The following is a 16895-nucleotide window of genomic DNA, read 5'->3' as shown; positions in this document are numbered from 1 at the left end:
AGTATTTCGTAGCTCTATTCAGATACATTACACAACAATTTCTAAAATTTTGTCAGTCAGCAAGTTTGGTATCTTAACTAGAACGGGAAGAGTGTCAGAGTACTATATTGGTTCGTATTTAATTGCTTAAGCAAAGATACTATAGTGAAAAATGGAATCAGGGCAGCTTAACTAATTAGCTTATTCAAGAATTGATATGTTTTAAAAGCTCATACAGTGTTTCTATAGCTGTTAAGATGCAGTGTCTTAAAAGCTTATACGATGTGAAAATATTTGGATGATCGTGCTATAATATGCTAGATATTAGAGAATTTTAGTTAATGAAAAAAATTGAATAGAGATGCAATTCAAAACGATATGTGTTGAGAAGTACTTTTTTAGATACTTCCTCCGTCCCATGTTATTTGCACTCTTCCATTTCGCCTCGTCACAAACTACTTACATTATTTATAGTTTAAGTTAGAATTAATATATTTAATTAATATGATAGATTAAGTTAATAGCTCCTTTATTAAGTGATATCTAATTACACTTGAAATTTTAATTTAATTACACTAAAAAATCAATCTCAAATTTACGGCTTAAAATAAAAAGTGCGAGTAACATGAGACGGAGGGGTATTAAAATTTATTTTCAAATCTCATAAAACTGTTTAAGAACATATTCTTAGGCAAAAATGAAAACATTATTATAATATTGGTCTTGTTTGATTATGTCTACCATTCTTTTTATTCCACCTTTCTTTTTCCTCATTGTCCATAAAAATCATTTTTTCTTAATCCTCATTTTCAATCGAGTGAAGTTTTGATCTGATAATATTATCTTTCGTTGCACTGAAAATTAGGAGCTATTAATCACACCTAATAAGTCTTAGCAGTTAAATAAGCCCAAGTAATAATTGTCGTTTGAGACCCAAACCATCTAATTCGAAAAGCCCAAAACACATGAATGCTAAACAAGTGTAATTGCAAAGGAGAGTAGAAAGTTCAACATAAGATGCAAACAAACGTGAGAAAACAACAATGCTCATTATTCAACATTCAACATCAAATGTTCAACCTTCTTATCTTCTTCTTCTTTGTGGTGCCACATTTCTTCTCATCTTTATCCTGTAAAATCTGTAGATCCATTCCAACAACCATTTAGGCCTTCCATACCCAAAAATCAGACAACCCACAATACCACCAATTACAAATCCACATCCATAACCAGAAACAACAGCCTGCCAACAGAATCCCTCTAGAATACCATAATCTTGATCACCTTCTCCCATCATCACTGGAGGCGAAGGCTCTTCGCATTTTCGTGTTAATGGAAATCCACATAGTCCAGAATTCCCAACATATGATGTATTGTCAAATGTGGGAAACTGGCCACTGGATTGAGGTATCTTTCCTGAAAGATTATTCAAAGAAAAGTTCACCTTAGAAAGAAATGTGAGCTTTGTAAGCTCTGTTGGAATTTCACCTTCCAACCGGTTTGAAGACAAGTCCAGCGACTCGAGTTTCGTAATGTTTCCAAGAGATGCAGGTATACCTCCTGTGAGGCAATTGTGAGATAGATTCAAGTATATCAATGAATTCAATTTTCCTATGGAATTTGGTATAGTGCCTGAGAATCTGTTGGATGACATGTCAATTGCTGTCAAGGCTATCAAAATTCTCTTATATTCTTGATCTGAACCTTTCACTGTTAATGTAAACGAATATTCATAAGCGATGGGAATGGGAAACGGAAACGGAAACGGAAACGGAATCCGAAACGGAATCGGAAACGGAAACGGAAACCCGTATTCTCCTCGATGATTCTCTTGTACATCTATCATCCCTTTGAAATTCCTCAGATATTCTTGGGGCAGATAGCCAATGAATGCATTATGAGATATATCGAAAACTTGCAACTTGGGGAATGGAAGAGAAGTATTGGAAGTGAGAGAAGGAATGGTACCACTAAAGTTGTTGGATCTCAATATGAGGACGCCAAGATCAGTGAGATTTCCAGTCCAAACCGGAAAGGTGTCTTGTATTCTGTTGTTTCCAATATGAAGAACCTGCAGACTTCGACAATTGGAGAGGGATCGGGGTAACGCTCCTTCCAACTTATTACCATTCAAGCCGAGTGACAGAAGCCTACAACCCTTTGAAAATGTAGTTGGGATGAATCCTTTGAGTTGATTCTTGGATAAATCCAAAACTTCCAACATCCTCAAATTTCCAAATTCAGGAGGAATTATGCCTCTGATGCTGCAGTTAGATGCTGTAAAGCTGGAAAGAGAAGTAGACAAGTTCCCAACGGAAGCCGGAAGGATACCATTCATCATCGGATTGTTACTAATATCCAACCTAACTAATTCTCGGCAGTTTACTAAACCAGAGAGAAACTCCAATTCTTGATTTGGCGATTCAATCCCAGTCAAATTATTGTCACTTAGATAAAGGAATTGCAGCTGTCTTAGGTTACCGAAGTCGGGGATGGGGCCAGTGAATGAATTGCTGCTCAAGTCAATATAAGTAAGCTGAGAAGCATTGGTGACACAGGTTGGAATTTCTCCTGTGAGTGTGAGTCTGTTATAAAAAATGATAAAGCATGGACAGTAATAATTAAAGTTTGAACATGGAAGAGTTGACGAGACTAAATAGTACTATCTCCGTTGCTTCATAGTTGAGTTTGTTCCTTCATAGTTGAGTTATCTTTCCCACTTCATTCGATATCTTACTTCATTCTTTTTTTTACTTTGTTCTCTCTATTTTTTTCTTTTTTTACTTTATCTATTTTATTACCTACCACTTAACACACTACACATCTATTTCTTAAACTTTGTACTAAAAAGAAGTGCCTCAATGAAGAAAAGGGGGGAAAAATAATTAAAGTTCGATAAATTAAAGCCTTGTTTTTTGTATTTTGTGCGAGATACACCATTTTCGAACAACATATAAATTCATAAGGTAGTTTATTCAAACCAAAATCCAACTATAGTAATGAACAGAGATGTGTAAAATGGTAAAAGGAACAGAGATGTGTGATCTATTACTAATTGCTAATTTTCTTAAGTTGTCAACTCTACTAACTCATTAATGCAATATATTAAAAATGACAACACGTAGACATGGAATTGTCAACATAAACTTAGTTGATATTTTAATACACTATGTCGACATTCATATATAAATTGTCAACACAAATTTGTGTTGACATTTTTAATGCATAGCGTTGATAAGTTAGCAATTTAAGAAAATTTGCGTTATAGCTAACATAAGTTAAGTTTACGATTTATTTGGAATTTGGTTACAACATTAAATTAGACAAATTCAAATTCGAATTCGACTATGGAAAGTGATTATGACGGTGTATGAGTTAATTCGAATTCTCTAGATAATTCGAACATGTACAAATAATTCAAGCACGAGATAATATTGGGGCGAATAAATTACCGTTTAAGACTCAAACTATAAATTGAATCATATATAAACATACCTTCAAACTTATTGTTTATCAAAACCAGCACTCTCATATATAAACATACCTTTGAACTTATTGTCTCCCAAACGTAGTTCTCTCAGTGAAGTGAGGTTACAAACTTGGTTGGGTATGGAACCTGCGTTGAACATATAATTGGACAGACTTAAATGACTTCATGCGAGATTTATAAAACAGAGAACATCGAATCTTGAACCACATTTCCATTCCAACTCTTCAAGATCCAATTTTTCCTCAGTGTGATATAAATTAGTTATATTAGGATGTCCTACTCAAATCAAGATGTTCACTTTCTATATTTTGGTCCGAGTTGTACCATTTTGGAAGAACGTACAAATTTATATAAGCCAACTTATTCAAACCAAAATCCAGCAATAGTAATTAGTAGAGGTTCCAGATGATCCAAATTATGAAATTGACAAATTTACTTGACAAATACTCCCTCCGTCCAAAAAAATATGAAACATTTGTTTTTCGGCACGAGATTTTATGCAGTGTTGTTTGTGAGTTAAAGAAGAAAAATGTTGTTTTGTGAGTTAAAGAGGGAGTATATAACAATGATGAAATTGAAAGAAATAAGTCACTTATGTGAAATTAACTAGAAAAGGATTAAAAGATATAGGGTTTGAATTTACTTAAAGTTCTAAAAATTGAATACTAAGTTTAAATTACACTGATCACTCAATCAGAGTAGCAAACAAATCATACCTGTCAAGCTATTGCGACGAAGATTGAGAGAAGTCAAGGAGGTAAGATGTTCAATCCCCTTCGGTATCTCGCCTACCAATTTGTCAAAGCATAGAAACATGTGCAATTAATTACACTGATAATTAAATATAGCAAGGATGTGCCATTAAATTGTGCTACCTCCGTCTCATAATCGAAGTCATATTTAGTTATGGAACAAATTTTAAAAATACAAAAAAGTGAGTTAAATAATTAGTTAGTGGACTATACGACCAACTTATATACTCCTACTGTCCCAAGGAAGAGGACCAGTTCCTTGAGCGGCACAAGATTTTATACATTTTTATTTTATGCTTTAAATGAATAGAGTAAAATAAGATAGAGTGAATGAAGTATAAATAAAAGATGTTTCTAATTTTAGTAATGAGTCATCTTGGTTGAAACAATTCAAAAAGGGAAATAGGTTATCTTCAATGGGACGGACGTGGCGCCAACTTACCATTTATAATAAAATATGAGTGGTATAAATTGATAGAATGTGAGCCAACTTACCATTTATGGTAAAAGTGACTCTTATTGTAGGACATACTGAAATGACAAAATGTGACTCTTATCGTGGCACTAAAGTAATGCATTAAATAGATAGATCTGTTGGACATCGATAAATGAGTCATGTGTGAAGCTAAAGCTAACACAAAAATGATTCATATTTAAAATTTCATTTCCATCCTCACATTTACTGTTTTAATTCGTTTTCGCCCTTAGCACTTGACCCAGTAGTTAAAATTTCTTTGATCAAGTAGTTAGTTACTTTTCTGTCTAAGGTAAACTCAGTAGTTAAAAACTCCCAAAGTTAAAGCGTGCCAGCAGCCAACCCCTGTACACAACTCACACACTTAATACACTAGCTTCTCTGTGGGATCGACCCCGAACTTGCGCTTTACTGTTAAAATAGTGTAAAATTGGGAGTTTACAAATTACTTTGGAGGCGAGCGAGAGTGAGAGCGCTTGATTAAGTGACAAAGACATTTGCTAACTGATCATTCCGGTTCGGTTATCTTTCCATATAACTTGATCCACAATCCGCTTTCACTAATCATTCCTTTCAAGTCGCTTATGTAAGAATGCATGGAGAACAAAACACACTACAAACAAAAGTTCATTTACCGACGGTATCCAATCTGTAGACAATTATGATAGAAAATGGTATTACCTAGATAAATAACCGATGGTATTACCGATTACATTTTAGAAGGACATAACTAAAAATAAATTACCGACGTGTAATTTACCTACATAAATAATTGTATCTAATGGACTGAATAGCCAAAAATGCACCGCAAGTTTACCGCAAGTTTGGGTCAAATTCATGTACTCCGCTTGGGATTAGAACTACTCTATTAAGAGGACACCTCTCTTAACGAAGAATTCCTGTCACGAAACGAATCAACACACGAATCCGGCGTCCCTGAGCTTGGGATCGGCGGCTGAAAAACTGATGGCTGGCGCGGAAGAGGTTTCCGTCGGCAGCAGGTAGGTTTGTTTGTGTATTGCACAAGTAATGTGGGCAAAATAATTCTTTATTAATTGAGTACGGAATTAATGAGAAGCCCTATTTATAATACTAAATCCTAGGGTTGGTTCTTTCCCGATGTTTAGGATTAGGTCGAACCAACCCTAGGGTTTTAGTATTATAAATATGGCTTCTCATTAATTCAGTACTCAATCAATGAAGAATTATTTTTCCCACATTACTTGTGCAATACACAAACAAACCTACCCATTGCCGACGGAAACCTCTTCCGCACCAGCCATCAGTTTTTCAGCCGCCGATCCCAAGCTTAGGGACGCCGGATTCGTGTGTTGATTCGTTTCGTGACGGGAATTCTTCGTTAAGAGAGGTGTCCTCTTAACAACTGGTGCTTCATCTCAAACTCATGCATACAGTAGACGACGTAAAGCGATCGCCGCTGTTTCTGACCGGGAGAATACGCAAGAACTAGTCATCGGTGCGGCACGTCGACCACCATTGGGGAACCGCCGTGACAACGGTGGTCAACGGTGGACAGACACGGGTGCGGTCGACCAGCACACCCAGGGATTTGATCGGATCATGGCACGCTTTGATCAATTTGAAGTAAAGGTGAATAGTCTGGAGTTTCCGCAGGCACGTGTTATCGATCTCCCTGACGATGATTACGATTCAGAAGATCGGGAATATGCAGACTATAGGGAAACTGATGATATTCAGCATGGCCCGAACCCTCGGCAACGCCTACTAGGGTTCCGTGACAGGAGGGGTGCGAGAGGAGGTAGGCGTGGGAGCCTCTCACGTTGTGATGATGCGAGGCGAGGATGCGATTGGCAACACGATGGGACTGTTGATAATAGAATTCTCCCATATCAGCCCCGTCGCCTATCCAACTGGGACCACCAGCAGCCCGCTAACGGGGGTGGCGTGATCATCGTCGCCGCGCATCTTGTTGGGATCCGCCAGTATCCCGGGACCGATCCAAATATCAATATGGTCCAGATTCGCATCAAAGGGTCAAAATGCGCGCCCCACATTTCTACGGGTCCGACGCCACGAACTGGATTGACGAGTGGAGTATTATTTTGATCACATCATGATTCCGGACGAGGATCGTCTCCACTACGCAGTAATGCTCTTCGATCCCCCGGCTGCAGAATGGATTTTAACTACAGAAACAACAACCGTTACGTCACATGGGCTGAATTCTTGGAGGATGTCCGCCATCGGTTTGATCCGCAGAGTTTCCGGAATTATATCAGTCCTTTGGCCAAATTGGTGCAAACGGGATCCGTCGCAGAGTATCCTGACACATTTGAGAAATATTTAAATCGGATCGAAGGGGTCCCGGATTACATTTTAATTCTCGTATTCATCGAGGGCATTAAAATGCCCATTTAGGAGAAAGTAGAGCTGCAGCAACTGCAGTCGTTGGCCGAGGCCATGGCGCTAGCCTTGCGTTTGGCTGCAAATCAAGAATAGAGATACCAACCTACGTAGTCGCAGAAACAGCAGTGGCCTAATAAAGTTACACGTCAGCCGACGCTGCCTTCCTCCGCACCGGCTAGCAGCTCTTCCCAGGTGCCGAAAATGAGCCAGCAACCCCCGGAGCAGGATCGTCCTTGCTTTACTCCGATCCATGTGTCTAATGCGGAGAAATCGGAGCACTCGCGAAAGGGATTATGCTGGCATTGTCCGGAGAAGTACACGCCGGGCCACGTTTGTACTACCAGGTTGTTGTGTTACGTAGGGGATGATGACTGGGAGGAATCGGGACAGGGGCATAAAGACCAACCGCAAGATGAGGAGTTAATTACAGAGGATATTTCCCACCTTCATTCTCTCACGGAAGGAAATCGATCGGTTCCCTTCCAAGTCGTAGGAGAACTCGGGGTCACAAAGGTGCGAATTTTGATTGACACAGGAAGTACTCACAATTTTCTCCATTCCCGCTTCGCAGAGAGTTTGCAGCTGCAGTTATCGCGCATCCGTCCCTTCCGGGTGTATGTCGGGAATGGCGCATCACTCATATGTTCCCACATCTCTAGGCGAACTAAATTAACAATACATGGGGCTGATTTTTTGACAGATTTGCACAGCCTGGATGTTCATGGTTGGGATGTGATACTCGGCATGGACTGGATTCGCTAGGCCGGATATCTGCTGACTTTGTCGGCAAGACCTTGGAGTTCCAACAAGACAGAAAATCAGTAATCTTACAGGGTAGTCTGCCTGGTCCACAGAAGATTTCGCTGCACTCCTTAGTCCTGCTGGCGTCATTTTCTTCGAACCATGAATTCTACGAAATCGTCGCCTTGGACCCTGACGAGGGGTCGCCTTCCGGTTCAGAAGCTGACCAAGAGTTCTCCGCGGATCTGCCGACTGATTGTCGCCGGGTTCTTGAGGCCCATAAGGGCATCTTTGCTCTGCCTAACGACATGCCTCCGCCTAGGACATTCGACCACATAATCCATCTACTTCCGGGCACGAAGCCGGTCAATGTTAGACCATATTGTTACCCATACTTCCAAAAGAACGAAATCGAGCATCAAGTCAAGGAAAAGTTATCCCAGGGCATAATCCAGAGAAGTCAGAGCCCTTTCTCCTCGCCGGTGCAACTAATTCGAAAGAAGGATGGTTCTTTTCGCTTCTGCATTGATTACTGCGCCTTAAATTTGGCAAAGGTCCCTGATCAATTCCTCATTCCCACCGCGGACGAACTTTTTGATGAATTGGGAAGGGAGAAGTTCTTCACTAAGCTAGACTTACGCTTAGGCTACCATCAAATCAGAATGCATGAGGCCGATATTTTTAAAACAGCTTTCCACACTCAAGATGGGCATTTTGAGTTCTTGGTGATGCCATTCAGGCTTACAAACACTCCGTCTACTTTCCAAGCGGCGATGAACAATATCTTCCAGCATCTCCTGCGACGTTGTGTCATTGTTTTTTTCGATGACATCTTGGTATACAGCCCCACGCTGAGTTCCCACTGCGAACATTTGTCAGAGGTACTATTGTTCCTTAGCGTTAATAAATTTTATGTCAAATTGTCTAAGTGTTCGTTTTGCTGCACTACTGTTGAGTATCTGGGTCACTTGATTGCAAACGGCACGTTTAAGGCAGACCCCCGAAAAATAGAGGCAATGACAGCTTGGCCACACCCACGAAATGTGAAACAACTCTGTGGATTCTTGGGCCTAACAGGGTACTACAGACGATTTGTTGCAAACTATGCCATGATTGCGGCCCCATTTACATAATTACTTAAGAAGGAGGCTTTTGTGTGGACACAGGCAGCGACCGACGCAATCCAAGCTTTAAAATCGGCAATGATGTAGTGTTACGTCTTCCGAATTTCACCAAGACCTTCTATGTCAAAATGGATACCTCGGACATGGGGATCGGGGCGGTATTCATTCAAGAAGGTCACCCAATTGCCTACTTTAGTCGCAAGTTGGGCCAGCGTCGCAGAGTCGCCTCGACTTACCATAAGGATCTCTACGCGATCATTGAGGTTGTCCAGAAATGGAGACGGTATCTATTGGGCCGAGAATTTGTAATTCGAAGCGATCAGAAGAGTTTAAAGGAGTTGCTACAACAGGTTGTCCAAACACCGAACCAACAATTATATGTCCGGAAGCTAATGGGATACAGTTTCTATATCGAGTATAAAAAGAGGCATTAAATCGAGCAGCGGATGCGCAGTCTCGGCGGGAAGAGACTGACTCTCCGCAACAAGTGCAGGCCCCCGCGGACGATCTGGCAGCGGAACAGGCTGCCCAGGTGGCTGACATGGCTTGTTTAACCGCTGTCGCCCATCCAATCCCTAAGTTATGGGAGGCTTTGCGACACGAAACGGTAACTCAGCCAGAATTAGTGTATCTCACCGCGCAAATTAACTCCGGGGAGGCGCCTGCTCATTTCTCCTTCGCGGACGAGCTGATATATTTTCACAGGAGGATCTTGGTGAGCCACGCGTCCAAATTGAAGCGATTGTTGCTGGAGGAACATCATAGTACACCCATGGCGGTTCACCCGGGTCAAGACCGGACCTTCCGTATATTGGCGGCGGGATTCTATTGGCCTAAGATGAGGAAGGAAGTTCAGGACTTTGTTGATGTGTGCGCGGTGTGTCAATCTACCAAATACTCGACTCAAAAGCCTGCAGGCCTTCTACAGCCTTTGCATGTACCTTCGCAAGTTTGGGACGATGTCTCAATGGACTTTATCACGGGCCTCCCACAGTCACGTGGATATACAACTATTATGGTGGTGATCGATAGACTCTCCAAGTATGCCCACTTCGCTCCCCTTCCCACCCGTTTTGACGCCTTACGGGTGGCCCATCTATTTGTTAACACTGTTGTTCGCCACCATGGCTTTCCAAAGACGCTAGTTTCGGACAGGCACTCAGTGTTTCTTAACGCAATTGGGAAGAGATACTACGTCTAAGCGGGACTAAACTGAACTTTACTACGACTTATCATCCCTAATCGGACGGCCAAACCGAGATTCGTAACAAGGCCCTGGACCAATATCTATGAGCATTCACTTCGGACAAGCCATCTACTTGGTCTAATTTCCTTCCATGGGCCGAACTGGCTCTCAATTGTTTCCACCACGCAAGCCCTCGTCACCTCCCCTTTTAGGGTGTTGTATGGACGGGAGCCCCCGTTGTTGGTGGCGTTTGTGCCGTCGGTGAAAACGCCACCTAGTGTCGCAGAATTGATCAAGCAGCGGGGCGAGCTGCTCGTAAAATTGCGGGAGAATCTGTCACACGCACAGCAGCAGATGACCACGTCGGCTAATAGGCATCGGCGTCACATTGAATTCGAAGTTGGTGATTTCGTGTGGTTGAAATTGCAGTCGTATCGCCAATATTCCGTCGCAAAACCCATCTCCGCTAAACTCGCTAAGCGTTTTTACGGTCCTTTTGAGATGGTGAAGAGAATAGGTCCCGTTGCGTACAAACTACGTTTGCCAGAGGGGAGTCGCATTCACGATGTATTCCACGTGAGTCTCCTTCGCGCCTTCGTGAAGGACGACCCGATCGTCCCCCTCCCAGAGAAGTTCGTCGGCAATAGACCCGTAGTCCATCCAGTGGCTAAACTGGACTCTAAAATATTATGGCATCAGGGAGCAGCAGTGGAGCATGTCTTAGTGTGGTGGTCAAACGGGTCAGACTCTCCGTCTTGGGAGCCGTTGGCGGAAATGATGAAACAGTATCCTACCTTATCCCTTGAGGACAAGGAAGTTTCTAAAAATGGGGGAGTTGTTACGACCTCAACAGAATCACGGGTAACGGAGGAAACTACAAATGAAGACATGGTTGAATCGTCTCCGACTCCGTCTTCGTCGTCAACACAAAGTGAGGAAGATTCGTCCCTAATTTTGGAGCTGGAGAAACAGCAAGAGGAAGTCACCAAGGAAGATTCCTACCTTATCCCTTGATGCATGATTTGGTAATGACCCCCCTATCGAATCGTAGCAAAAAAAAAACATGACTTGCTTTGTTTTGAAAAATCTATTCAAGAACTTGTGGTTTTGATTGAATGAAGTTGATTACGATGGAAATGTGAAGCACTATCACTTGCATAAAAACCCATAAATGGTAAGGTTCAAAGCCTCAAAGTAGAACACTTTCTACACGTTTTCGAGCGTGGAATGACATTGCATTGCATGATAGTTGATATAGCTTGGTCACTATGGCATAGATAGAGGGCACTAGTAAAGCCAAATTGAGCCTTATTCTTTGTGATTACATCAACCAAAAAGAGCTACCCCTAGTTGCCACTTTGAAACCTTGAGCCTACAATTTTTCCAAGTTAGAAAATGGTTTCTCTCTTGTGCAAAATAAATGTGTTTAGTTGCTCCTACATGATCACCACCTTTTGGGAAAGAGATTTTTGTTGTGAACATCAGAAAAATCTGCCGCCCCCACAAAAAAAACAGTGGCTATCATGAAAAGAATAAGAGGAAGAAAAAAGAAGAAGAAATGAAAACAGAAGAAGAAAGAAAAAGAAGAAACAAAAAAGAAGAAAAAAAGGAAGGAAGATAAACAAAGAGAAAATGGCAAGGAAAGAGTGGGAAGGTAAATCGAAGAAGAAAAAGAAAAAAAAAGATGCAAAAGAAGAAGAAGAAAGTGAAGTGCATCTCTAGTTTTGGTTTTATAATAGGTGATTATATTTGGAGTTTCTAAGTACCCTTTTGGACAATAAGCACAAGTTTTTGTTGTACTACACTCACTAGCTTAGGACCCCTAGGATCTAACCGACAATATTAAATGGTCCCAAGCCCCATTACATCCCATGCAAGACCCTCTTGAGCTACATGTGATAAACTGATGTCTCCTTGATTGCATTTTCATCATTATTCTTGAGAGAATTGTCCTTACAATTAGAGAGGGTCATGGAGTGAATCTTTTGCTTGTGATATGTGCTTAACTATCTTGATGAGACGGAAGGTTGGAACCACATTGTTCGATGAAGAAATTTATGTTTCAAAATTGTGTTTTAGAAATCTGTTTTGAGCTTGGTTCTTGGGGTATCATTACACTTTTCATACAACTTGCTTGGTATGTCTTTCGTGTGTTTGTTGAGTCGTGTGTGTTTTTGTCTTGTAAATGTCTTTGTGTTATGTTTTGTTTTAGTGAGTGTGTGTATAATGTAGAGGGAAGTGACTTAAACTAGCATTTGAGTGAAAGGTCCAACCACAAACTTGGGACAAATATGATCCAAGTGTGAGGAGGTTTGATAGGCTAGTTTTCGTCACTCGGAAACGATCACTTTTTCGCAGTTATTAGTTGAATATTTGGGTGAAAAAGATGCTTTTTGGCAGGAAATGAGTGGAATGGTCCGAGTAGCATGCTAATGGAATGGATTCTATATTACATGCAAAAGTAGAGGCAAATTGGATGCAAAGTCAGTAGTTTGAGGAGGAAGGAATCCACAAGACACAAACTGCCCAGTTTGATGGATTGGCCAGTGTCCGAGCAATGTTGACAGCTCTTCAAAGTCGCATTTCAAAGCAAAGTTGATGAGTCTTTGTGCTACCAACGCCCACAAGCGATACTTTTGAAGGTAAAAGAAGCCAACTACCATCATGGGGAGTTATAAGACTTCCACAATAGATTGGTTGGAAGATGTGTAACAAAATCAACAAAACTTATCTTTTGGCCTAACTTTTCAACCACCCACTTTATCACTTTTGCTTTAGTTTAGTTTAGCTATTTCTCTCTCTAGGAAACTTTTCTCTCTTCCTTAAGAAGAGAGATTTCAAACTCAAGGTTGGAAGATCTTGTTCACCATGGGTTGAAGTAGTAGTAATTTAGTAGTAGTGTTTAATTTCTCTAGTTGCTTGTTCTTAACCTTTGTAGTTCTTTTGCATATTTCTTACTCTTAGTTATTGTTGTTGTTCTTGTTTTAAAACCTCATCTCAATAGTAATTTCTCTAAGTGTTTGTGTATTTAATGTGCTTTAAAGTTTAGCTCTTGTTTATTGTCTATTTTATCTTGTTATTGTTCTAGTGTTTGTTAAACCTTTCTTGCTTAGTAAAAATCTTTCCTAAAGTCTTTAGGTCAGTTTTAGTTACTTTAGTTAGCTGTTGATTTCGAAATTTTCAAGAAGAAAAGGAGAAAAAAAAGAGTTGTGCTCTTGTTTAGAGCTTAAATCACCTAGATTAATTAGTTTACTTTTAGGAGTTAATTAGTTTAGCCACTTTTAAGGGTCACTTTCCTAGTTTTTAGCTTTCTTTAGGAGTTAACACTTAGTTTATCTTCCTTAGATTTTTAGCTTAGTTCCTCTTGCTTTCTGAACTTAGGAATATTCATGCATGTTGCTGCTTTGTTTTTATTTCGTCAAGTGCAAAAAAATTTCTCGCTTGCAAAAAAATTTCTCGCTACAGCTCTGTTTTTTCTGATAACTTGCCTAGTTTATCAACTTGCTCGGTCTGCGTTCTAGTTTAAATGCTTTCTTTTACTTGCATGTTATTTTCACTTTTAAGTTCCCTATCTTAGCTTAAGTGTTATTTGCATTTCGTAGTTTAGTTCCCACCCCCAATTTAGAGTGTGGCGGCATCGCCAAAACCATTCTTAAGTGTGGAAATACATAACGGATGCAACCGTTCCTCGTGGGTTCGACACCCTAACTTACCATATGCTAATTAATAGTATTTTGGAAAGTGGGAACTTATAAATCTTGTTGAATAGGAAGGGACGCGCGCCTACGACAAGCGTGTAAAATTCCTCCATTTCACTAACTAATGTGGCATGTTAGCCAGGACAAAGAGAGTATTAAATATTATGTGAGCTACCAAAATGTTAATTTGGATTGACGTATAGAATCAATTTAAGACTTAATATTTAAAATATCATAAATTAGTTATGTTAGGATGTCCTACTCAAGTTAAGGTTCACTTTCTATAATTGGATATATACTCCTTCCATCCCGACTAAAATAACACATTTCTTAGTCGGCATGAAATTTTAGGTGTTGTTAGTTAATATATTTAATTTGAGAGAGAAATAGTGGGTATAAGTATTCAATGGAGTGAGAAAGAGAGTTGAATATTTAATTGGCGATAAAAAAATTACAAAAAATAAAAATGTGTCATTTTAGCTGAAACGGATGGAGTAGTTATAAACATACCCAAACCTTATTGAAAAGAAAGAACCGGCCCGAGACTAAAGAAAGGCCAACGTTACTTGAAAAAAAATTATTAAAATGCTGAAACTGAAACTGTATGAAATTAGTCAACTTGAGATTTAAAATTAACTAAAAAGATTAGATCTAGAGTTTGAATGCAAATTTATTTATTATACTATTGATTTAAAATTTATGGGAATTGCAACATACATTTTTGAGGATTAAGTTAGACAAATTCGAATTGGATTGTAAAAAAGTGATTAATTCAGCGTATTAAGTTTCATCATTCTTAAATCAAAGTAGTGATAAAAGCATACTTGTCAATTGATTTTAAAAAGATACAAATAAGTGACGGATGTAAGATTTCCAATCTCCTTCGGAACTCCACCTATCAATTTGTCCGAAAGGAATAATAATAGTAGAAACAACTTGATCCGACTGAAGATTTATAAGGTTATTACTTTGGGTATTCCTTTGACCTTATTATCTTAGCAATAAATTAAAAGTATTCGGCCCGAAAGAGTATACTCTCTCTGTCCCCTTAAAAATAAAGTATTTTCTTGTTTTGGGTTGTCTCATTAAAAATAAAGCATTTTCTTTTTTTGGGTTGTCCCATTAAAAATGAAATATTTCTTAAAATGATAATAGTAAAACCATCTCTCTTTTTTCCTTTATCTCATTTTACTCTCTTTTCATTACTCAAATAACAAAACTAATCATGTGTCAAAAATTAATGTTTTATATTTGTTGGTAGTAGTATAAAATATTTTATCAGAAGCTATCAATCTTAACGTGTAGGACCAAAAGTTTTTTTAAGCAAATAAAGATAACCAATTATGAACTGGGGGCAAATGAATACTAGATAAGTTGTTCCACTCACCTGTTAAGTTATTCTTGAAAAGATCCAGTCCTAGGAGGTTTGGTAAATTGTCCACAATCGTGGGTATACTTCCAGATATAGAATTGTCATAGAGGTATATGGATTCCAACGAGGAAACGTTGAAGATAGAAGACGGAATATTTCCTATCAAAATATGACAAATAAGGTTAAATTAACTTCTTAAGTTAATATGATAACGGAAAATGACCCACTGTCCTTTTAGTTTGTCTCATCCAAGATGACTCATTACTAAAAATAAAAATCATTTTATCTCTACTTTATTCTCTTCACCTAGCATACAAAATAAAAGTGCATAAAATTTCATGACGTCCAAGGAATGAGTCATCTTCCTTGAGATGTGGGAGTATAAAAATGTTGAAACTGTATGAAATTAGTCAACTCGAGATTTAAAATTAACTAAAAAGATTAGATCTAGAGTTTAATTGCAAATTTTTGTAGTAAATTGATTTAAAATTTATAGTTGGACATAAATTCGAATTGGATTGTAAAAAAGTGATTTATTTAGCGTATTAAGTTTCATCATTCTTAAATCAAAGTAGTGATAAAAGCATACTTGTCAAGTGATTACTAAAAAGATACAAATAAGTCACGGATGTAATATTTCCAATCTCCTTCGGAACTCCACCTATCAATTTGTCCGAAAGTAAGACATTGTCCGAAGGGAATAATAATAGATACTATATGAGTTTCAGTTCAATTATATGGAAAGCCGAGAAAAATGGTTATAAAGGCAAAATTTCTCCAATGAGTCTTTATAATATAAATAAATCTTGGAGATTGGCAAATGACAAGTAAGAGAGTCTCATACTCCTCTATCCCATAAGGGCACCCACAATGGGGCGCCCGATGGCGGCCAATGGCCGCGGATCCAGGGGGCAGGTGGGGGCGGTCGCCCCTACCCGACCGTCCGGAGAGCCTAAATTTTTCATTGAATCAAGCCGAAAATAGCATATCCGCTCCCTCCGTAGAGTGTAGAAATATTTTTATTTTCAATAAATGTCATATAAAATGTAGTAGTCCAATGGTTTGGTTGTTGGATTTTTAACTAAGATGTCTAGGCAATCCTCAACAAAAACATATTTTTTTTTCATTTTTTATTTTTTATTTTATCCATTCATATTTCTTTTTATTATCAAAATAATACCTTTAAATAATTTATGTAATCTAAACTTTTACTAAGTTGCATATATTATGTTGTTATATTTATTCTTTAGTTAAAATCATTTTTAATCTTGTGTTAAAGTACTTATAATTTGATCCATGCATCTTAATTATTCTCTATGTAACAAAATAAACATTTTAAATATTTTTGAAATATAAATATTTAGTGCTCTACTTATATCACTTTTGTATATAATATTTACAGTGATTTAAAATGTACATATATTTACAATAATTTTATATTTTAAAATGAATAATACATATTTGCAAGTTAAAGCATGTTTATATTTATATATTTTTTATTTTAAAATGAATAATACATATTTGCAAGCTGAAGCATGTTTATATTTTATTAATGAAGCTAGTGCTACTTAAATATTAATATAACATTTACTTATTTTATTATTAAAAATAATATTAAATTAAATATTTAATATTTAAATATAAGTTCCGCCCCGCCATTTTCGGGTCCTGGATCCGCCACTGGCGGCCA

At 38.4% G+C, this 16895-nt stretch overlaps 1 protein-coding gene across 2 annotated transcripts in view; it reads right to left on the bottom strand.

Annotated features, from left to right (window-relative positions):
* Nucleotides 1-925: 925 nt before the first annotated feature.
* Nucleotides 926-16895, bottom strand: part of LOC121779699 (receptor-like protein 43) — a 30139-nt gene continuing 14169 nt past the window's right edge. For both annotated transcript variants that reach the window (XM_042177070.1, XM_042177071.1), the window contains 4 exons: nucleotides 15221-15364; nucleotides 4186-4257; nucleotides 3524-3595; nucleotides 926-2550 (listed from right to left, as the gene is read on the bottom strand). In XM_042177070.1, the coding sequence (XP_042033004.1) occupies nucleotides 1064-2550; nucleotides 3524-3595; nucleotides 4186-4257; nucleotides 15221-15364 (1775 nt within the window). In that variant the 3' untranslated portion in view covers nucleotides 926-1063. The remainder of the gene's footprint in view (nucleotides 2551-3523; nucleotides 3596-4185; nucleotides 4258-15220; nucleotides 15365-16895) is intronic.

Source organism: Salvia splendens, chromosome 19 (genome assembly GCF_004379255.2).
Source record: "Salvia splendens isolate huo1 chromosome 19, SspV2, whole genome shotgun sequence".
Lineage (NCBI taxonomy): Eukaryota > Viridiplantae > Streptophyta > Magnoliopsida > Lamiales > Lamiaceae > Salvia > Salvia splendens.
This window is presented reverse-complemented; position numbering and strand designations above follow the sequence as displayed.